The sequence below is a fragment of the Octopus bimaculoides genome, chromosome 11 (assembly GCF_046866305.1).
Source record: "Octopus bimaculoides isolate indiv1 chromosome 11, ASM4686630v1, whole genome shotgun sequence".
NCBI lineage: Eukaryota > Metazoa > Mollusca > Cephalopoda > Octopoda > Octopodidae > Octopus > Octopus bimaculoides.
In genome coordinates this window covers 58,485,442-58,509,705 of record NC_142938.1, presented here as the reverse complement: position 1 = coordinate 58,509,705, position 24,264 = coordinate 58,485,442, and the positions used below count along the sequence as shown (strand labels likewise).

The 24,264-nt window shown below is 35.8% G+C and overlaps 1 protein-coding gene across 2 annotated transcripts in view; it reads left to right on the top strand.

The window, feature by feature from the left end:
• The window catches only part of LOC106876991 (uncharacterized), a 616,967-nt gene that overhangs the window by 58,200 nt on the left and 534,503 nt on the right, over positions 1–24,264 (top strand). The window contains exons 8-14 of one of the 2 annotated variants that reach the window (XM_089360188.1): positions 3,513–3,737; positions 6,759–6,922; positions 8,658–8,794; positions 10,124–10,298; positions 11,630–11,911; positions 13,041–13,493; positions 19,441–19,560. In XM_089360188.1, the coding sequence (XP_089216314.1) occupies positions 3,513–3,737; positions 6,759–6,922; positions 8,658–8,794; positions 10,124–10,298; positions 11,630–11,911; positions 13,041–13,493; positions 19,441–19,560 (1,556 nt within the window). The remainder of the gene's footprint in view (positions 1–3,512; positions 3,738–6,758; positions 6,923–8,657; positions 8,795–10,123; positions 10,299–11,629; positions 11,912–13,040; positions 13,494–19,440; positions 19,561–24,264) is intronic. The other variant, XM_089360189.1, reaches the window with a different exon arrangement.

Genomic DNA, 24,264 nt, shown 5'->3' with positions numbered 1-24,264 from the left:
TTTGTTTATGTCCCCATAACTTAAAAATAAGTACAAGGCCAATTTGTTTAACTAAACCTTTCAAGGCGGTACTCCAGCATAGCCACAGTCCAATGACTGAAACAAGTAAAATTGAAAAGATTCCTGGATTCAGTTTATAGTTCTACTGGCGAGGTTGGTGGTAGTTGTCGGAACTAAAAGATGATCATGGAGAATTTGGACACTAAAATTTGGTCAGTGTTTATCATAGGATTTGGGTCTGTGAAAAATACTCCTTGCTTGTAACTGCTGAGTCTCTCTATCTCCATTAATGTAAAGAGTTGTGCAGTGATGTGTGTGATGGAATTAACTAATGATCTGTTGGACTGCCAATGCCTAGTTCAGTTCCTTCAGTAAGATAAGCTATCAGTAATTAGATTGGGGGACCTGTGTCACCTTTGTCATGTCCACTTATCACTATGGGAACTGGATATTCAGGATTCAGGAAAAATAACATTTATGATATTGCTTAGCCCTTTGCCTGTCCAAAACATTTTCATAAGTTTGTCCTAAGCGCCCATGGTTTTCCTTCCATAAGTGCCAAGTTACTCTGGTGGTTGATAAAAAAGATTTGGAATGTGTATCATATATGATGCATGGATGCCAGTGAAATGTGTCCTGTGTGTCACACAGACAGGCAAGGGATTAAATGTTATTATACTTCACTGGTAATTTTTAAAACCTTGTCCCTGTAACCTTCCAGTCTTTATCCCTTCCTCCCCACTCATTTGTGTTTGGTCCAAAGTATAAAGTAATATGCATACTGCTATGTTGCAGGCAATTTCTCTGTTGGTCAGCTTGACCAACAGTTAATTTATATTTCATTTTATAGCTACTGTGAATTGAGGTGACTTTCAATAAAGCTGTTCACAATGAGAGGTGCTGACCACTTTTAATGGAGTGATTGTATTTAATGTGTGTGTGTGTGTGTTTTAGTGCCTGGACAACAATGGCTACTGTTCTCTCTCTTTCTCTCTCTCTCCCCCGCCCCTTCCCTCCTCCTTCACCCTGACTAAAACTGTCTTTGTAAATGGTCTACACCTTGCTACTTGTTTTAAGTAGCTGTGTAAATAACTGCTGGCTACAGTGTGATGTGATGATGCCAGTATTGTGTGACAGCCTCTCACCACAGTAGTTGATTGATTAAAACTGGAAAGAAAAAGAGAGAGAGAGATTATTCCATAGTTGGTTGGCTGGCTGCTTGTTAGGTATAGTTGCCCAGTTAGTCAGGGACTAAACAGGGTGTGTGTGTGTGTGAGAGAGTGAGTGTTCATTTACTAGTTTCAGATACTACAGCATTCATATTGGTAGGCAAGGGGAGTGGGGGAACAGCCTTCAAGGTTTTAATCCATCATTATCAATCCAATAATTATTCCAATCAGATAGTTTATTGATCTCTGTTTGTCAATATGCTAAGTTACAGGTTTTAAAAGGACACAACCATAAACTACACTGCTCATTTGAACACACGCACACACATGCAAATATATATATATATATATATATATATATATATATATATATATATATATATATATAATACAAAAAATATATGAGTATATGCATATATACGTACATGTATGTACATACCTACATCTACATGTATATATAGATGCATATCTAGGTACAGGACGTTGCAAAAAGAGGTGGACAAAATGATAAACAGAGCACAGAAAACACACAGGCCACATAGAGAACATTTCCTTCATCAGCTGCCACCATTCTAAAACTAAGCATTTCGAAGATATATATATATATATATATATATATATATATATATACATACACATACATACACATACATATATTAAGGTGGGCTTCCTCACAGTTTCCTTTCATCTATCAAGCACAAGGCATTGGTTGGCCCAGGACTATATAACAGAAGACATTTGCCCAAGGTGCCACATAGTGGGACTGAACCTGAAACCCCACAGTTGTAAAACAACCACACACATATTTTACATCATATATGATATAATCTATCATGCATTCTAGCAGCCACTGAAAGGAATGTATCCTGACTTGAGGCTCCTCTTTCAAACACTTTCAGAGCTAAAGAGATCACATAAAGCTTTATAACTTCTCTCGCAGAAAACCACTTAACCTTCTTTTCATTTCATTTGAACCCAGAGATGAGTCTTCCATTTTCTTTGTCAAACTTCTTATGTGTCTTTCCTTAAATCGATGTTTTTTTTCTTCTGTTTTTCTTTTACCCTGTTTTCATTTATCATTATTTTTTAATCATAGCTAAAACCCAAAACTGTGTCAGCATATCTAACATAAATATTTGATTGACACAGCAAATATATTTAAGATTCATTTTGCTTTTCTTGATATCTAGCTGTGATTTAGTTACATTTTAAAACATGACAGCTTTCATCCAGCTTTATTTCATGTTCATTTAGCTGTTTAATGGAATTTCAGTAGGCCAACTATTATATGATAGAAGCAGGATTAATATATCTTTTAAACCACTGAATTTGAGACAGGCTGAATTTTGGGCGACATTTTGGCATGGTGTTTTTAGACATTTTACATCTCAGCAATGTAAGACCTTAAAGCTGTCATCATGTTGGTAGTTATTTTAATTTAGCTATCAAACTGAGCTTTGAACACAATACATTAAAAGTAGAGAAGGCTCTGGCAAAGACTAAAATTTTTGATTTAACAAACATTTTTGAAGATTATTGGAGCCTACTAGCTTGTAATTTAAACTTGTGAAAATAAATAAACTTTTTGTAAGTTAGAAAATTGAGGCCTTACCATACATTACACACACACACACACACATATATATACACACACATATACACACACACACACACACACACACACACACACACACACACACACACACACAGATATATATATATATATATATATATATACACACACTCATGCACAAACACACACGAGAAAACAGAGGAATGTAACACTTTTGATTGTAACTTTAATTTCACAATTTAATATAAATTAAATGTAAATTCAAAATATTTTAGGAGCAATTTTGCGTTGTTTTTTCACTACCTTTTCCACAATGTTTTGTTTTAAGTTGATGTTAATTTTGACTTTTTGGACTTGCAGGTTTACATTTTTTTTCTTTTCTTTTGTTTTTCTTTTTTTTTTTTTTTGACATTTTGTTCACAACTTAACCCCTGTCTACATTTTGGCTCATTATACACCAGCATATATTTGCTAATCTTCGCTAAATAAACTCTGTTTTGTTATTGAGTAAGGTGCAGGGGTGAGGTGTCTCTAATTCCTCTGCCAGTCTTACCAAAAATGTCAAAGCTCTACCCACAAAGTTAAATGCAAGCAACAACACGTTAACATGGCCTTTTACTTTTTTTGCTATTTACATAAATAGCAGCAAGATTTACTCTTATTTAACCCTTCAAATTGCATTAGTCACTTAGTGTTTCACAAATGTGTGGTAATTTTTATGCTTCATCATTGTTTTTTTTTTTTTTGTTTTTCTTCATTTTTTTTCATAGCCAACTAAACCACAATGAAATTTCCTCAGCTGTTGAAGATATTGATGGGGCCTTTGCTGGTCTCCATAGGCTAACTGAACTTGACCTCAATGGCAATAAAATCAAGTCCCTTGCAAAACGCTCATTCATAGGATTGCAAAACCTTGAACATCTCTTCTTGCTGGAGAACCATATTGCTTCTATACTGGAAAATGCTTTCGAGCCACTACATCTTTTGAAAGAATTGTAAGTAACAGTCTCTTTTTTTTTTTTACACCTGCTTTTTATTTTGTCTTGAGGATTTATTCCATCCCCCTTTTCTACCCACTATTCCTAGGAAGGTCATGTGGGTAGAGTCCTCAGGTACATTCTCCATAGGGCCCCTATCAGAAGCAACTGTCATTACACTTTCTGGCTGGATTCCCAAGCATGACTACAGACATTATGAATGTTATCCAACCATCGTATTCTTGGTCTATTCATAATTCTATCAGTTAGTTTGGCCTGAAGAATCCTTCTTGTGATCTTTTCACGTGGCATTCTAATCACATGTCCATAGTACGGGTGCTGTGACCTTTTAATGTTGAGCAGTAGCAATTCAACCTAGAGAGACTCCCTGCTTTTCTTAACTGTTTTTTTTTCGTTTTTTTTTATTCATCAGATAAGATTTACCTCATACTACCACCATCCATTTTTTTTTTTTCATAAGCACATTTCCTGTGTTAGTGTCACATAAAAAGCACCCATAATGGTATCACATATAAAGCATTGGTGCTTGTTCCATGGATAAAGCACTGGTCCTGGTGCCACTCTGTAAAGTGGTTGGTGTTAGAAAGAGCATCCATTCCTTCCTATAAGAGACTATGCTGCAACAGACAATTGGAGCCTGGTACAGTTCTCCAGCCTGCCAGCTCTTGTCAAACCATCCAACCCAAGCCAGCATGAAAAGGGGATGTTAAACGATGAGCCCTAGAACACATAAGGCTGGTGCTTAACCCAATTTCCATGGCATATAAGTGACTGAGATTACAACACTTGCTCCTGGATGAGATGCCAGTCCATTGCAGGGTTAACTTCCCTGCTACTGTTGGAGAGCGATATGAAATGAATTGTTTTGCTCAAGATCACAACATGCTACCAGGTCTGAGAATCGAAACCATAAGCTTACATTAGCGAGTGCAACACACTAACTATTTGACCACAAGCCTCCAGCTCCAACGATTAAACATGGGTAAACTCGTTAGACATTTTAGACCACAGCTTGAGTTGCCCTGTCCAGAATAGGTTAGTTACTTCTATACTTGTCTTAGTCATGTGACTTCCCCCTCCCCTCTATCTCTCTCAAATGTCATTCCTCTTAGTATCAGCCAGACTTGGTTCTACTTTAACACCAAAGATCACACAGAAACTAGTGTTGACAGCGCCAATTGCTGTTGCTAAAAAGGCTTTATTTACTTCTTCATCACTACCCATCCTTTTCCTTGCCTCCCCCCACTTTCTTTCCTCTTCCTCCTAATTAATTTGTATACTACACTGGCTGTCTTAATTTGTTTCTCTTTCCTCTTCTCTGTTTCCATATGTTTGAAATACCACTGTTTGTATTTTCTCATCGCACCAGCTGTTGAATCTAGCTTTCCCTAAGTATATAGATACAGCTGTAATCATTAGATCTTTCTTACTGTATGTGTCCACATGTGTATATATATATATGTATAGTTGTGTGTGTATGTGTATGTGTGTGTGTGTGTGTGTGTGTGCTTTGCATGCATTCTAGCAATACTTACCCACTCTATTTAAGGCCTTCATTTTAAAGTTTCTCACCAGTTCTTCAGTGCAGAATAAAGTCTTAATACCAGAAATAAATTTGCTTGATGCTTCGACCTTTTCTTTCTTTCGTTCATTGAATATTAAAGACATGATTCAATGTTACCCCCAATTTCTAAAGAATTTATTTTTATGCAATATAAAATTAGCACTCTTCTAAATTGTCAGTTGAATCTTTACACACACACAAAAAGAACAAAAAAAATCCAACAAAATAGCTGTTGTTGAGTAGACTTAGTTAAGCTAGAGCTAGCTGTATTTGAATTAAACTTATGGGACAGCCATATCCAGTAAACAGATATCTATGACATGTAGATATCTGATACTTCAATGATGTACTCTTTTTCTCTTGTAATCCGAGAAAATAGCTGAACATAATATAATACCTGACTTTGTTGGCCTGGGTCAAACTTCGTATCTGTCTGGTTATGGTATTCTACTTAAGACCATCTTGTCATTTATAAAGTCTGCTGGTCCCTAGATTTTGTTTTTATTTTTAGCCCTTGCCTTCTTCATAATATGAAGGAGTTTACCTATTGTCCTTTACTTGTTTTAGTCACTGGACTGCAGCCATGCTGGAGTATTGCCTTGAAGGATTTTAGTCATACAAATTGACCCCAGTACTTAAGTTATTTTTAAGTTTGGTACTTATTGGTACTACTTGTTCTATCAGTCCCTTTCGCCCAACCACTGGTTGTCATGTGATGGTGATGGTGGGGGTCACAAACATGCACACATAGACATTTATATACACACACACACACACACACATACCTATCGATCTATCTATCTATCTACCTACCTATCTAACTATCTACATATCTATCTATCATAATGATGTGGTTGCAAAATGTGTTTCTCAGCCACACAACCATAAAGGTAGAGGAAAATGTAATTACTTTATTGGATCGGTTATAAAATTATAGCTGCACATACAGTCTGTTTTGTGAGGTTCAATCGATGAAAAACAAAACAAACCATTATTATTGTTGTTGTGTAGCTCCATGTCAGTTCTTATTGAGCAGACTTATGACTGAAGACATTCAAACTTTAATCATCCCATCTTCATTTTGACTATAATGTGTCCAGGTGTAGATTATGTCAGATACACAGGTCTCCTTCTCTTTCTAATAATGGTCAGTTGTAATTTAGAAGAGATTTAGCTGTTGTCTCTAATAGTTTGAGTGGCCATGTAGAGGTTGTCCCTCAGCTAGGTATGGTATAATAATAATGAACAACATGTGAGGAGGTTTTGTGTTCTGATAGGGTTTTTATCATCATTGTTTTATTATTCACTTATCCATTCAATCATGGATCCAACAAAGTTTACATCAAGGCAGATTTTCTCTGATTGGATACTCTTCCCATTGCCAATTCTTAACTGATTCCAGATTCCAGATTTAGTACTATTGCTTTGCTAATGAAAATTCTATACTTTTGCAGACAATTCAACACTAGCAATCTACTTTGTGATTGTCATTTGGCCTGGTTACCAAAGTGGTTATATGAGAATAAATTTGAAGACTCAGTCACTGCAATATGTGCCCATCCTCGTTCATCAAAAGGCAAAAGTATCTTTGCTGTGAAACCAGAAGAATTTGACTGCAGTGAGTAGACTATTTCATGAATACATAGATGTATTTTCTATTTTTTTCATTTATTATTATTATTATTTTCTAATATAACGGCTGATTGGGTACCACTTTTATAATGTGGTGTATTATCTTATTTATATGGTTTCTACTGGGATGGATAATAACTATATTTTATTTCTTGAGTAAGAATCTATATTGATAAACCCGTCACATATAACTCAATCATAAGTATTATCACTATACATAAATTTCAACTCAAGCTACATAAATGCCTTAGTGAAATATACATATATATCAAGATGCTTAATGGGCATGTTGAATGTGCATGTATGTTGAAGATAAGTTCATGTTCTTTTTCACCGCTATAAAAAACAGTTTCATAATTGTAGAAATAAATTTCATTAACAGGTTGGAAAGAAGTGAAGAAAACGAAAATATTTACTACATTGGTTTATTTATGTACATTTAATGTTTACAGTACATTTATAAGTAAGTCAATTTGTTGTAGAGAGTTATGACCAACGAACACTAGTATAAGAACACTATAAGAACACTAGTATAAGTTGTGAAGTCTAGTGATAACCAAACATCACTGGTGTGAGTGTCGTGGAGTTTAGTGACAACCAACGAACACTGATTAATTTCCCCCAAATCAGGGTTTTTATAACTGCTCATACCTAAATTCTAAGAACTGTATTTCGTGAAAGAATTGTCTTTGATGAAAGGTTAGAATTTAAATTATGGGCAATAATTTTAATCAATGGGAAACCAACAATTATACTTGTTCGGGCAACATGACCATTACGTCATATTACCGCCTTTTATGACTTGCTTGCTGCTCGCTACACTAGTTTCCATGATCACACAGGCAAGATGGTTCCAGAAAAATTAGTTATTTGTATTTTGTTGTATCTTGGGAAGGCCATTCTGCAAACATAACCTGTTAACTAGTCAATCATTTGATTAATTGTTCAATTAATGAATCAGTCAGTTAGGTTTGTCAAAGTCCTTCTGTTGTAACTTCAGTGATATGCACTCTCTACTCCAGGTTTGTTTGTTTGTCTCTTAATTTATTGGTTCTATATTTATATTGTTGTATGAAAGTAAGAATGTATGTAAGAGTGGAGAGAGGGAGAGAGAGAGAGAGAGTGTGTGTGTGTGTGCAGCTGCGACATTTGTGTCGTATTGTGGATTTTGTGATTATTGGTAATGTCAGATATTTTAGTGAGTTATCTGCCTTGGCTGCAGGGTTTTAACTTCTTACTTTACTTTAGACCAGCAACTGAAACCTCACTGTCCCTCTGTCTCATATGACTAGCTGAAACACTAGAGTACCTTGTGATATTTAGTTATATCATTTTACATTGAGAGTTCAAATCCTGCATAAGGTGAATTCCTTCTCATCCCTTCAAGGTTGGTAAAATAAGTACCAGCTCTTGTTGTATAGTTCCATGCTAAGCAGACTTACCTACATAGCAGTAATATATTTTGGTCAGCTCGATCATTATAATTTCTTCCCTAAAATGTTTGCCAAGATTATAAATATTTATCATTCTCTTACTAATTGTTGCTATTATGTTTGTTTAAAAGGTAGCAGAACAAAATAAATAAAAGAAACACACACACACAATGTATATTGTTTTACACTTGCTAATAAAATCTATTTCATAGCAGAGTATCAAATTATGTTTCATTACACTTCATCAACAACACTGCCATATAACGATTGGGTTTCCATATTTTGCAGCTGATTTTCCTAAACCTGTCATAACTAGTCAACCTATGTCACAGAAAGCACTGAAGGGAGAAAATCTGACGTTGAATTGCAGTGCTGTCAGCAGTGGTTTTTATGACACCAAGTTCCAGTGGAAGAAAGACAGCATGGTAAGATTACAACCAGTATCTTATTTTTTCATTTTGTTTTTTAATAAAAGATTTCTTGCATAATTCTGTGCTTCTCTGAAGGAAACTTACCTTTTCAACAACTGTACTGGTGCCATCGTGGAGGCGCAATGGCCCAGTGGTTAGGGCAGCGGACTCACGGTCATAGGATCGTAGTTTCGATTCCTAGACCGGGCATTGTGAGTGTTTATTGAACGAAAACACCTAAAGCCCCACGAGGCTCCGGCAGGGGATGGTGGCGAACCCTGCTGTACTCTTTCACCACAACTTTCTCTCACTCTTACTTCCTGTTTCTGTTGTACCTGTAATTCAAAGGGTCAGCCTTGTCACACTGTGTCACACTGAATATCCCCAAGAACTACATTAAGGGTACACGTGTCTGTGGAGTGCTCAGCCACTTGCATGTTAATTTCAGAAGCAGGCTGTTCCGTTGATCGGATCAACTGGAACCTTCAACGTCATAAGCGACGGAGTGCCAATACACACTAGTACCACCATCATCATCATCATCATTTTGATATCCACTTGAGTTGGACAGGATTTTTTGAGGTAGATTTTCTACAGTTGGATGCTCTTCCTGTCTTCAGTTTCCAAGAAGGGTAACTTTTCCTCACAGCTGCATGTGTGATGGTGTTACTTGCTTGCAACAATTGATTAATGTCATGACAAGGACTCACCAATCCACACACACACACACACACACACACACACACACACACACACATGTATGTGTACATACAGCATGACTGAACCCAGAACCAAGTGGTTGGGAAGGAAACGTCTTAACCACACAGCCACTCCTATTGTGAACATATAAGAACATATAAAGTAAAATATCATTCCCCCACCACACACACACACACACATTTATTAAAGAAAACATACCTTTTGCTTGTTTCAATCATTAGATTGCAACCATGCTGGGGTACTGCTTTGATACATACATACATACACATATATATATATATATATATATATATGACAGGCTTCTTTCAGTTTCTGTCTACCAAATCTACTCACAAGGCTTTGGTCAGTCAAGGCTATAGCAGAAGACACCCAAGGTACCATGCAGTGGAACTGAACCTGAAACCATGTGGTTGGGAAGCAAGATTCTTACCATACATCTAATATTATATTCATCTTGCTAATTACTGAACTTCAGTAGGCTATGTTAACTGTGTCACAATGTATTGTATTTTTATTAATTTAGTGACTTTGTTGTGTATTACTGAAGCTGGTCCGTAAAAATCCCAACCAGAAATCAACTTAAATGTTTGTAGTTAATGCTGACCTGTTGTTCTCTTCCTTTAGATTCTCACGGACCCAAAGATGTTTAACTTTACATCTATGGAAGGAAAACTTGTACATCTTACCACACTGCTTCATTTAGAAAATGTTCAAGATGAGACAGCTGGTAAATACCAGTGCATTATATCAAACCATTTTGGATCTGCCTATTCTACAAAAGCTAATATCTCTGTACATGGTAAGTTTCTGTCTCATTTTTACTTTTCATTTTATACATACCAGCCATACATTCACTCTGTGTTGCCCAAGTATATATACACACACACACACACACACACATATACACACACACACACATACACACACACATATGTGTGTGTGTGTGTGTGTGTATTCTGTTATTCTTTTACATGTTTCAGTAATTTGACTGCAGCCATGCTGGAGTACTGCCTTTTAGTCAAACAAATCAACCCCATGACTTTTCTATTTTCTTAAGTCTGATACTCATTCTATTGATCTCTTTTGGTGAACCGCTAAGTTACGGGAACATAAACACACCAACATCAGTTGTCAAGCAATGGTGTTGGTGGGACAAACAAAGACACACACACATATATATTATATATATATATATATATATATATATATGTATATACACACACATGCACATTCACACATACATATACACACATATCCAGCAGGCTTCTTTCAGTTTCCATCTGCCAAATCCATTCACAGGGCTTTGGTCAGCCCAAGGCTATAGTAGACACTTGCCCAAAGTGCCATGCAATGGGCCTGAACCCAGAACCATGTGGTTAGGAAGCAAGTTTCTTACCACACAGCCATGCCTGCACCTATATATATGTAATAATCACCATTCAATGTCTCTTTTTCCATGCTGTCATGGTCTGGACAGATTGACAGCTGCTGATGAGCGGGAGAGCAACACCAAGCTTCAGCGTCTATTTTTGGCATGGTTTCTACAGCTTGATGACCTTCTTAATGCCAACCACTGTTTAGTGAAGAAGCCAAATACCTGCAAGATGAGATCCCTCAGCTGTGTAGGGTATAGTATTGAATGATATGAATGTATGAGAGAGGGACAGGAATGGGAGTCTTACTGAAAAGGTGAATACATGGCTTCCTCAGTGACACATATGTTGGTATAGAAAAGCTTTTAGAATAAAGAAGGAATAATGATATAGTGACACCTGAAGGTGGATGGAAAATACTCTCATTGACTTATAGAGTTAATATTGATTTCTGCAATTTCGCGGGAGGGAGTAAGTCAATTACTTGAACCTGTGCTCAACTTATGTTATCAACTCTGAAAGGATGAAAGGCAAAGTCAACCTCAGCGGAATTTGAACTCAGAATACAAAGACAGGTGAAATTCCACTAAGCATTTTGCACAACCTGCTAACAATTTTGCCAGCTTGCTGTCTTTTATAGAGTTAATGTTAAAAATGAAACTGAAGTCATTTGTCAGAAAAAAATAGAAAAGAAAAGCCCAACTTGTAATTTTATGCTCTTCCTTTCTATGTTTTACGTTATTTTCTTTTTTTGCAGTTTACCCTTCATTCACGAAAAAACCTGAAGATGTGACGGTCAAGTCTGGCAGTATAGCACGACTAGAGTGCGCTGCCTCTGGACAACCCCCACCACAAATAGCCTGGAAGAAAGATGGAGGCAATGATTTTCCTGCTGCCCATGAGAGGCGTATGCTTGTCATGCCATCTGATGATGTTTTCTTCATAGTCAAAGTCAAGAGCTCAGATGAAGGGACATATAGTTGTACTGCCACTAATGAAGCAGGAACAGCAGCTGTTAATGCTACTCTAAAAGTTTTAGGTTTGTACCATTCTTCATTATGCTTTTTCTTAATTATAATTCAGCCTTTTTTATTTCTTCTAATTCTCCTCTATTTTGTCATTTTTTCCCCCTCATTCTCCACTTCCTCTCTCTTCTCATTTTTTTCTTCTGCTCCTTATTTTTATTTTCTTTTACTCTTTTCATCAATTCTTTCTTTCATCTCTCTCTCTCTCTCTTCCTCCCCCTCTCTCTATTTGAAACCTCCTCGCTCCTAATTAAAAATTTTAATGAATTTTCCATGTTTTATAATATTTTTCATTTCTTCTATCTCTCTCTCTCAATATAAATCTGTCTTATTAGATTATCTACATGTCAGTTTACTTAAACTCCTTGGATAGTCTTTGCAACTTGAAAAGAAATTGGAGAAGATTTTGCTTCAGTAATTCTCCAGAGAAGCCTGGTTTGTTGTTATGAAACACTCTGGAGATTCTTTCATAATTTATCTTAGATTAACAAATAGTATAATTTAACATCATTAGAGTACTGAACTAAATATTTTACAGTATTTAGTTTCAATCTTCTTGATCCTGAATTTAATACTACTGGCTCCAACTTTATGGTAATAACCTACCACATTCTCCATCAACAATCCTTTACGCTGCTCAACTTTAGCCTTGTTCTAACATGTGTTTCCATTCAAATTTCTTTCCCTTTTCAAGTGGATGTGGTCACTTAATCACTTTTCAAATTGTGGTCAATGTAACACGACTCCTGGCTTAATACCACCACCTAGTTCTTGGGTTCCTTTAGTAATGTTCATTTTGTTGCAAGTAAATTAGCCCTGACTCCTGGTTCACTCTTTGCTCTGGTTAGACATCAACCCCATTTATCCCACCTGTCTAAGAGGGCCTACAATGGTCTTGCGGACACTAGAATAAACACTACTAAAATTTTGAGCTTGGTCCAGTTAATTGTAAATAATAAAGTTGAGCAAAGTACAGGATTTTGGTAGAGACTGGTAGGCCATTACCATAGTTGAAACCAGTAGTATTAAATTTTTGAAAATGAGTTTGCTACCTATCTCTAAATAATTCTATCTAAAATATGATGTTGAAATTGTATTTGTTAGTTTGGTTTTCATTCAATATTTCCTAAAATTTCTTCACAGAAATTCCTTCTTTCACTCGACCAATGATTCCACAGAAGGTTATCAGACTTGGAGAAACCACGGTACTGGAGTGTATGGCATCAGGAAGTCCAAAGCCTAAACTGACTTGGCTGAAAGATAACATTTTATTGCGACCAACTCGTAGGCATCACTTCACAGCAAGTGATCAACTATTGGTAATTATGGATACTGTAACATCAGATGCAGGAATATACACCTGTGAACTGTCAAATACACTAGGCTTAGAACGTGGCACTACCAAATTGATAGTGTCTTCATCAAGGAATTTAGACCCTGCAGCATACAGTGATAATGGACTAGAAAATAGCAGCACCACTACTGGTATTATTATTATTGCCGTTATATGCTCTGTAGTCGGTACCTCACTAGTGTGGGTCATAATTATTTACCAGACCAGAAAACGCCCAGAAGAATACAGTGCTACACCAACAGGTAAGATACATAATATTAAATTTATTTTTCAAAGTTTGGTTGAAAGCTTGAGAAGTATTCGTTAGTTTGGTTGATGTTCAACTTTCCCTGAAAAGTAGCTGCACACATGTCATAGTCATGTGTCTTTGTGTCAGTATTAATGTCCCCATCCCCTCCAACTGGTGTTGGTGTGTTTGTATCCCTGTGACTTAGCAATTTGGTAAAATAACTGATAGAATGTGTGCCAGAATTTCAAAAATAACCAAGTACTGAGGCAGTTTAACTAGAATACTTCAAGACAGTGCCCTAGCATGACTGCTGTCCAATGACTAAAACAAGGAAAAGATAATATGTAGAGCATCAGAGTTGTAACTAGGGGGGGGGGTTCTTAAGCATTTCATTGGTTACTCAACAACAAAACAAGAATAAGCTGAGAGCAACATGGTGCTGGTGTTACAACTCACTAGTAACTTAGTAGTTTGTTGGTTTCGTATTTAAAGCACATATTTTCTCTGTTAGGATTAATGTTAAAAGTGTAAAAATGGTCAATAATGAATGCATTGTGAGTTACAAAGGACAAGTGCAGAGTGACAGTACAAGTAGCAGGAAAACAACCAAGAGGTCTGAAGTTCATATCTTGTCTTCAGCAGTTTTGAGTTAATAGCCAAGACACTTACCTCTCAGATAGCCCTCTCTTCATCGTGTAGTTGTAAATGGCTACTACAGAGCTGAAATAACTCAAGCTTCTAGCAGAGTTCAACTTCAAATCTTTCAAGAGATCTGGAGGAACCAATTCCAATGTATCATTCTTTGAATTATGATGGGGGAAAACCAGTTCTTCTGTAATGCCCTACAGCCAGAGAATTTATGTAACTCCTTAAAAACACGTGTGTGTTTGTGTAGGGTTATAAATAATGACATACATAATGTTGATATGTATTTGTAACAAAGATGATAATTGCTCATATTAACAAGTGATGTTTCATAGTTGCTCAAACTATCTAGAAATAGCAGCTGAAAATTTCTCTCAAATCACTCCTTATTCTCTTAAAAATAAAGTGAGACACTTTGGCTGCAAATGTAGTCCAATGCTTAAAAAAATGAAAGAGTGGATGATCATATCAGAATATATCTTTTAACAAAAGTACAAGTATATATTTTGTCAGTTAATATATATAAATAGATTATATTTATTTTAACCAACACTTTTCATGTTGGTATGGTTGAATGTTTTGACAGGAACTGGCAAGCCAGAACACTACTGTGTTATAGCCTGGTTTCTATGGCTTGATGCCCTTTTTAATGCCAACCACTTAAAAAAATGTACGAGATGCTTTTTATATATTATGTTGCATCAGCACCAGTGGGGTCACCAAGTAACTTGCAAGACATGACTCCTCAACTGAGTTGGGAGTTGTATTGAAGGGGAGTAGCTTTGTGCCAAATGACGAAAGGTTTCGTTTCTTTTTTTTTAACATCTATTTTTCCATGGTTGCATGGGTTAGGTGAATATATCATTGAGGCATTGTTTTCCAGCCAGATGCCCTTCTTGTCTTCAACCCCTTTTCTGTTTTTCAAGTATGAGATCCTGTATTCTACACATAATTGAAGGTGCAAAGCAAGCAGGCAATTTGTTGACAAAAGTGACAACAACACTGTTCAGTCATTTTTGTAGAGCCCACATATTAAACACATACGCAGACACACTTTTACACACACAACATACCTACATGTGTGTGTGTGCGTGTGTATGTAAAACAGACATCTTTCAGTTTTTGTCTACCAAATTCACTCTCAAGATTATAGCAGAAGGCACTAAAAGTTCACTTGGGAAGGGAGCTTCTTAACCTTACACGTATAATGTATTTATATATCCTTTTTATTTTATCTTTTACTTCTTGAAGTCATTAGGCTGTGACTTTTTTTTTTTTAAGCCTGGTACTTATTTTATCAGTTTCTTTTGCCAAACCGCTAGTTTACAGGGACGTAAACACACTAACACCAGTTGTCAAGCAGTGATGAGGGACAAACAGATACAAACACACACATACACATCTGATGCTTCTTTTAGTTTCCTTTTACCAAATCCAATCACAAGGCTTTGTTCAGCCCAAGGCTATTGTAGAAGACACTTGCCAAAGGTGCCATGCAGTGGGACTGAACCCGGAACCATGTGGTCAGGAAGCAAACTTCTTGCCACACCTGCACCTATACAAATATATATTCTTTTATTCTTTTACTTGTTGCAGTCATTTGACTGCAATCATGCTGGGAATATGTATATTTTTCTTAAAGATTATCAGAAACTATTATCCCTTAATATCCACCATATTATTTTGGAGGGGGCCTAACTGAAATATCTAAATTAGTCTGCTAAGACATATTTTTCTCTCTGTCTGCTTCCAAATCTCAAACTTTTCTCAAATAACTTGAAACAAGTCATTGACAGAGCTTCAATACATTTGCTTTCAACCTGCTATAAATACCATCCAAGTACCCCTTAAATCACACCCTACCATCTGGTGGGGGGGGGGGGCGTAAAGAGCATATCGAATAATGTACTCCTAGATGCACTATGTCATATCGCAGTTGGAAAACCTCTGATCTGACTTCACTGGGGTTGGTGGAGAGAGGTCTAAACAATAACAACAAAAATTTCCAGAAACAGCTTTTTAAAAGAACATATCCAGTCCACCATGTTTTTCTCTTAGCTGTCACCTCTTAATTAAAAATATGATAATTGGGACATTTTTCTCTTCTGCCTAATTCTAAACTTTATTTATTATTTATTTATTTTTTTCTCTGTTCCTCAAAATGGTTCATTCCTTATTTTTGGTATCTCTTTTTACCTGTCTCCTCATTCTGCTCCCTCTCTCATTCATGTTGATAAGGGAGGGACATGTACACTCTGGCTGAGCTACTTGCACACTCTTACTTTCTTTTTTTTTTCTTTCATATTTTCTGACAATACACTTAGTAATATACTGTCATGTAAACATATGGTGTTTATTTTATAACCATATCCCACATTACCTTATTAGTATGTTGTTCAACACACTCTGATTTAGTACTCCTAACACCCTTCTTCCACTGTTCTGTTTGTTATTGGGTTAATATTGTGCACGTATATAAAGTAAGTGACTTCCCCCCTCCCCGTACTGTAATATACATAACTACTTTTCTTTTTTCTTATGATCTAAGGGGTCTTTCAAAGATTTTTTTCCCTCATTTTTGTTCTTAATAAGCTATTTTGTCATCAGAGTACTGAGTATGAGTAGAAACCATTTGTAATCTGTTGTTCAACATTACTTCAGTTTCGTAAGAGAAGAGAGCTAATGTTAATTATATCTTGAATCAAAGAGAAAACTTTGAAACAAACAAAACTCGTTTTTCTCTCACTTCACAGAAATTATTTCTTCGCATTCTCTTTTCTTTTTTTCTTCATCAGCTTCAAAACAATGTTTGTTCAGTCACATTGAAACTGGACTCATTTCACATTTTACTACTTTATTACTCTTTAAAGCTTCTGAAATTTCCCACATTATTTTAATTTTCATTCCCTTGTTTCTAGTGCTTTCTCGGCGTATTTTCTCACGGACTCACTTTTCTTTGTCATTCTTCCCATAATCTTGCCTGTAAACTCCTCCTACATAACACACACACACACACACACACACACACACACACACACACACACACACAGTCTCATTTAATCACACTTGTTATCGTTTTATAATTGTATATTCTATGTGGGTTGCTAGAAAGAGGTAGTTTCAAACTGTATTTTCTCTACATAAAACTTTTTAATTTACCCACTGTTACCACAACCATCACCATCATCAAGAGCAGTTTTAATGCCAGGTCCAAAGAACAATAACTTATCAGTCATTGTTTGATATTCCAAAAGACAGTTTTATGACATTTACTTTCTTCAGTGTTTGTGTTTAATTTATGTAGGACTTGTGTTCCATAAGACTCATGCTATATCCTCATTGGAGTTGGTGAGATTTGACTTTCCATGTGATTAGCTGATACATGTGTCAGTATATTTAGACTGAGTGTGACCATGTGAACAGTTTACTGATGTAAATTTCAACTGCTTTAGCAATTCTATTATTTGCTTATATAATTATAAGTTTTTTTTCCCAAAATTAGCTTTATCTGTTTCAATATGTTAATATATTACTTGAATCTCCAGGTTTCAATTCTGACCTCTGAGGTTAATTAGTGAAATCTTGAAGCTCTACTTGGTTTTCATGATAGTAATTGAATTCAGTGTGCATATAATATATCAAAATATAATCAAAACTGGATTTTTAAGAGGGTTTTTTTTTCTTTGACAACTGAACTTCCAAGTTTTTCTGTGACAATTGTAAAAATTGTGTGGAAAATTTATTTGACAATTGGATGGAATATAAGTAGTAAAAAAGAAAAATACTTTTGATGTTAGAGACTATTATAAGGCCCAGTTTAAAACAGAAGAAATGTTGATAGGACACAAGTCATATATTTATTTCTTGCCAGATAAGTGCTGTAATCTGCTCACTCGGCAAGTAATAGATATATTTTTGTAGTTCTACCAGTTGACTATTGCTGTTTTCTGTTGCAAATTAGTAATTATGTCAAGCATTAAAAAAAAATTTTGTAACCCAACTTTTAAGAATGTAACACATTTTATCACTGTTAGTAAAAAAACCGAAAGTCTTTTACGAAATCATAATAACACTGAGAATTTCTGAATTAAATAATGAACAATAACTGAATAAAGAGAGACTGAAGTTATATTTGTACAGCTTTATGAATTAACTGGCATTTCATCGGTTACAACGACAAGCGTTTCAATTAATCTAATCAATGGAACAGCCTGCTCTTGAAATTAATTTGCAAGTGGCTGAGCATTCCACAGACATACGTAACTTTAATGTAGTTCTCGGGTAGATTCAGTGTGACACAGCTGGCCCTTTGAATTACAGATACTACTCATTTTTGCTAGCTGAGTGGATTGGAGTAACGTGAAGTAAATTGTCTTGCTCAAGGAGACAACGTGCTGCCAGGTATTGAACTCATGACCTTACAATTGTGAGTCAAGTAACCTAACCACTAAGCCACACACCTTCACACAGCTTTATATAACCAAGAGTTAAGCATTGTGAAATAGCAGAGACTTTGTGTAGTAGAAGAGAGAGAGAGAGATAAACAATGTTACTGGCATACTGGCACTTTATAAGCACTGACTTGAATGGAAAGGGGTGTGCTTTGTTATTTTGGTGCAAAGATTAGCATAGTTTAAGTTCTATAAGCAGTTTCATGCACACTTTTTTTGTTTTGTTATTTTGTTTTCATATTTATAAAGTGTTGAATAAAAATAAATATATAGTCTATTATCAGAACCCTTAACAACTTTTTCTTTATCATCTGCAACTAATATCAAATATTATTTACATTATTTATATTTTACGGATATTTGTCCTCATCTTGTTTGTTGTTAACACAACGTTTCGGCTGATATACCCTCCAGCCTTCGTCAGGTGTCTTGGGGAAATTTCGAACCTGGGTTCTCATTCCTAACGATGTTACTATTATTATATTATTGTTATTATTATTACTATTATTAATCAGGTCGCTGCCGTGAATCGAGCTCGGAACCTTGGGGTTAGTAGCCCGCGCACTTAACCACTATGCCAGTAGGCATATGGCTGGAGGGTATATCAGCCGAAACGTTGTGTTAACAACAAACAAGATGAGGACAAATATCCGTCAAATGTAAATAATGTTAATAATTCCTCATCTCTTAAATATAGAACTAATATCAAATAGTCCTTACCAAAAAACCTCTAGCCTTAAAACCTTTTCCAATCTCCTTAAGCTTCAGCTACCACATCTGCTTTATTCTCTCTGCCGACTCCCTTCCTTCTCACTGTCATTTGGTAGTCATCTATTTAAATTCCACTTCTAATCATGTTTGTAGATGAGACCACTCTACCTGAAGTGGCCAGCTCAGGGTATAACTCTGCTGCCGATAAGGATGGAGGCTTTAGTGATGCCCATCTCACTGTGACTGGATATCAATATCAGTTTGCTGGGGCAAGTAAGTACTTCATAACTGAATTCCCTTACTTTCCCAGTTATATCATCAGTTATCTTCTCTTGCTATTTACATCTCGCTTCACCACATTCAAGATATCTTGATACCAATCCATATGTATGTATGTGTGTATATATATATATATATATATATATATATATATATATATTATACAAACACATACATATACACACATTTACATATACGTATGTGTATCTATAATATCTATATATGCATATGTGTGTGTGTGTGTGTGTGTGTGTGTGTGTGTGTGTATTTAACTACTCAGTTATTTGGTTAATTGTTCAGTCAATCAATTAGTGAATTGGCTCCAGGACAGATCTGGAGTAGAGAGGATACATCATTGATGTGGTTAGCAATAATGATAAAAGGACTCTGATGAACCTAGTTGAGTGATTGATTGATCGATTGATTGACCAAACAACCGATTAGTTAATTTATCAAATGGTTAACTAGTTGATTAATGATAATAACAGAAATGAAACAGAGCCAGTGTGTGTGTTTATTATTGGCATAAAGACCCTCTTGAGAGACAGTAAAATTCTGTTTCAGCACACAAGTTCACTTCAAGAATCTTCCAAACCGAATACAAAAACTGTGTGTATGTGTGTATGTATGTATGTATGCTTTTACACATACATATGATGTGTACAGATGTCTGTGTATATATGTATGCTTTTACACATACACATAATCAATAGAGGTGGAGAGGTTGGCATAAAGTTGGTGGTAGATTGATATGATTATAATAGGTAGTCTGTTATTAGATTTTCTAATAATCAGAACTGACAAACAGTAGAGATTTTGTATTTTTAGTGTCACAAAGACAATAAATCAATCTGTTTATAAAGTGTAATTTTTTTCTTCCTTTTTGCTTATTTTGGAGACATATTGACAATGTTTAATGGATGACATAACAGTTAGTAGGCAAGACAATTTTTGGTTAAATTTAATTCAAAACTTGATATCCTAAACCGTTTCACAAAATCTATGAGATATAAAAAGTGTTGTCTTTACAGCAAGCAAAATTATTTTGGTTTTTAGGATATTTGCAAGTGAAAAAAAAAAAGATCCCCTTGCTTAGTGGAAAACAATATGCAGGAAATTTAGGAAAGAATTGGTAATACCATTTAGTGGTGTATGAAGGGAACTGATATGGTGGTTTGGTATGTTCTACTCCTTCTGACACTTTGACTACATCACAGGCATTCGTAGATACAGTTATTTGTTGTGGTCTGTTTTATTGCAAATATGACCTTGCTTGTAAATAGTCATGGGTTGATGACAGGAGGGGCATTCAGCTGCAGAAAGTCTGCCTCTGAATTCCATCTGACCCATGCAAGCATGGAAAAGTAGACGTTAAACTATTGATGATAATGATACATATATATATATATAGAGAGAGAGAGAGAGAGACAGATAAGCATGTACATACTTCTTACATATACACAAATACACACACACACATATTTGTTGTAGTGAGGAATGACAAAATATTCCAGTTATATTACTCAGTGACTGAAATTATATTTCCATGGTTAATAGTTGTTGTTCAGACAAAGATAAAGTTAAGAAATAAAGGTGAATAGATGCCAGAAGAGACTTGAGGTGGTGATCATTTGAAATATGGAAGAGGGCTCAATAAAGGGAGATCTGGTTGTCATATTGAGTCAAAGAAGCAAATCTGTAAAAGTTCCTTTGTTAATGTTGTATTGCAAGCAAGGCAATGGAGAAAACCTGAAACTTTTTTTTTAAATACATGCAACAATAATTTGTTGTTGGTTGTGGTGTTATTTAACAAAGTCTGGTTTAGCTAAGAGTGAGATAATTGATCTAACAGTATTGGTATAGCATTGCTCATATCTCCACTCCCGATACCATGTTGCACCTTCTGTAATCTCTTCAATCAGTTACATTTTGATAGCTGAATGCTAAAGAGTGGGGAAAGAACATTTTAGAAAGTTCAATATTGGCATGGTGTGTATTATACAGACTGAAACTCGGTGCTGCTTTAGAGCTTCGAATAATGTTATTGGGAATCAGTAAACTGTTAGAGATTAAAACAGAGGTGTAGTTGGTTGAATCAACGGTCAGTTTTACCCTTTAGCACTCAGAATACTCTTCGAAATGTGATGCTTATTTTACTCACTATATTTTGAATTGATCATGCAATTGTCTCATAGCTTTGAAATTTTGATGTGATTGTATATTTTTAGAATGACATTGTAGGGTAAGTGTGAAAGGCCAGCTCTGACCAGATAGAATATTTGGGCAGGATATGACAAGTTTGAATGCTAAAGGGTTAAAACCAAATGAATGGAGGAGTTCATGGTTTATCTATCACTAAGCACTACACTATTTATTTAACAAAGAGACATAGTTTTCAATAGTTTGTTTGACTACTATTTTTAGCCAACTGAGAGCTGCTGTATAGAGCTTTCCTCATTGGTTCAATCTGCTGACAGGTTGACCCCCACTGATGCAGGTAACAGATGCACTTATTATGTAAGTCACATGTTATGATTCATTGTCTTGTTGGACCTGAATAAACCTGCTCCACCCATGCCCTCCTCTTGTCAGTAAACCCAACATTACTATATACTCTTTTACTCTTTTACTTGTTTCAGTCATTTGACTATGGCCATGCTGGAGCACCGCCTTTAGTCGAGAAAATCGACCCCAGGACTTATTCTTTGGATATATATATATATATATATATATATATATATATATATATATATGACGGGCTTCTTTCAGTTTCCGTCTACCAAATCCACTCACAAGGCTTTGGTCGGCCCAAGGCTATAGTAGAAGACACTTGCCGAAGGTGCCACGCAGTGGGACTGAACCCGGAACCATGTGGTTGGTAAGCAAGCTACTTACCACACAGCCACTCCTGCGCCTATATATATATATATATATATATACACAATATAGTTATGCACTGATGGAGAGAAAACATTGCAGCTAATTCCCTTTGATCACATATCAGTCAATAACTCAGATTTATTTAACTGTTGTCTTTCTTTCTGCCTGGAGACTATATAAATAAATCGTACATTGATGATTACAGATTTGGTTAACAACCGAATTTGAAATAATTGTTGTATCTGTCCTGACTATTAAAACACATTCAATAGTAATAAACTATTTGTTATGGAATGTTGCTCAACTGAAGTACTTGACAGCTCTCGCTTGAATGTCTCTTCAGATTAAAACAAAAATAATTGGGGTTTTTTTTTTTATCATATGAGATTTAATTGTAGTTAAAAAGGAATCCAGAAATAGAATTAAACTGATTGGAATATGATAGAAGTATATCCAAAGACTCTGGTTCTTCTATCAGTCACTTTTGCCAAACTACCAAGCTACAAGGATATAAACAAACCAAGATTGGTTGTTAAGCAGTGAGTGGGGGGCAAATATAGCGGTAAAGATAAATATACATGCCGGTGGCACGTGAAAGACATTTGAGCAAGGTCGTTGCTAGTGCCACTGGACTGGCTCCTGTGCAGGTGGCACATAAAAAACGCCATTTGAGCGTGGTCATCGTCAGTACCGCCTGACTGGCCCGCGTTCCGGTGGCACGTAAAAGCACCCACTACACTCTGAGTGGTTGGCGTTAGGAAGGGCATCCAGCTGTAGAAACTCTGCCAGATCAGATTGGAGCCTGATGCAGCTATCTGACTCAGCAGACGTTAAATGATGATGATGTATAATATATATGATAGGCTTTTATTCAGTTTCTGTATACCAAATTCACTCATAAAATATTGATTGGTCTAAAATTATTGTGGAAGACACTTGTCCAAGTTGCCATGCAATAGGACTGAACTCAAAACCATGTGGTTGCAAAGCGATTTATTTATTATTTCATCTTCTAATTAAATCTGTGAAATAATGTAGCTTATCAAACATCTCACAAAGATTTCCAATAAACTCGCATTTCACTAGCTTCGCAACCAAACTCCAAGGAGTGGGCGAGGACGGAGATGATGAAGATGAAAACGATAATGATGATGATAGTATTGGTGACTGAACTGTGTTCACCTTTTTTTGGTCAAGGCTCAAAGCTCCATTCAGTCCCCCCTGCCCCTCCCCTCTGTACTCACTTCCAGTATTTGGTTATTAACTTCACACTTTTATATTTGTTTACTTCTTTCTTCCTTTCTTTTCTTCCCCCACCCCCTTTACTCTCAAGCCCCTCTTTGACCTCTTGCAGGCAAACACCTGGAGAATTCTCTGGAATATCACTAATGAAAAGTCAACATTTACTTAACACTCCATGGTTTACAATATTTATTTATTTATTTATTTATTTATAGTTAGTCCCCCACCCCCACCCCACCTCGTTTCTTTTGGGTCTTTCTACTGCTTCCCTCTTCACTCATGCCCCTCATGTTTCCCTTTCCACAAGGAACTAACTGGATGTCATTGTAGAACACTAAAGGTCTTTGGCTCTGGGTGCGGGTGTTATTTTAGAAAGTAAAAGATAAAAATAAACAAATAAAAGGAAGTAGGAGGGTGTATATATAATTTATATATATATTTACCGTACATATACACACACACAGATATCTATCTATTTACACACACACACACACGTATATGCATACATACATACGCTCATAGATATATGTCTATAGATAGATATATTAAATAAATCCTCACCACAGCAGAAGGTGT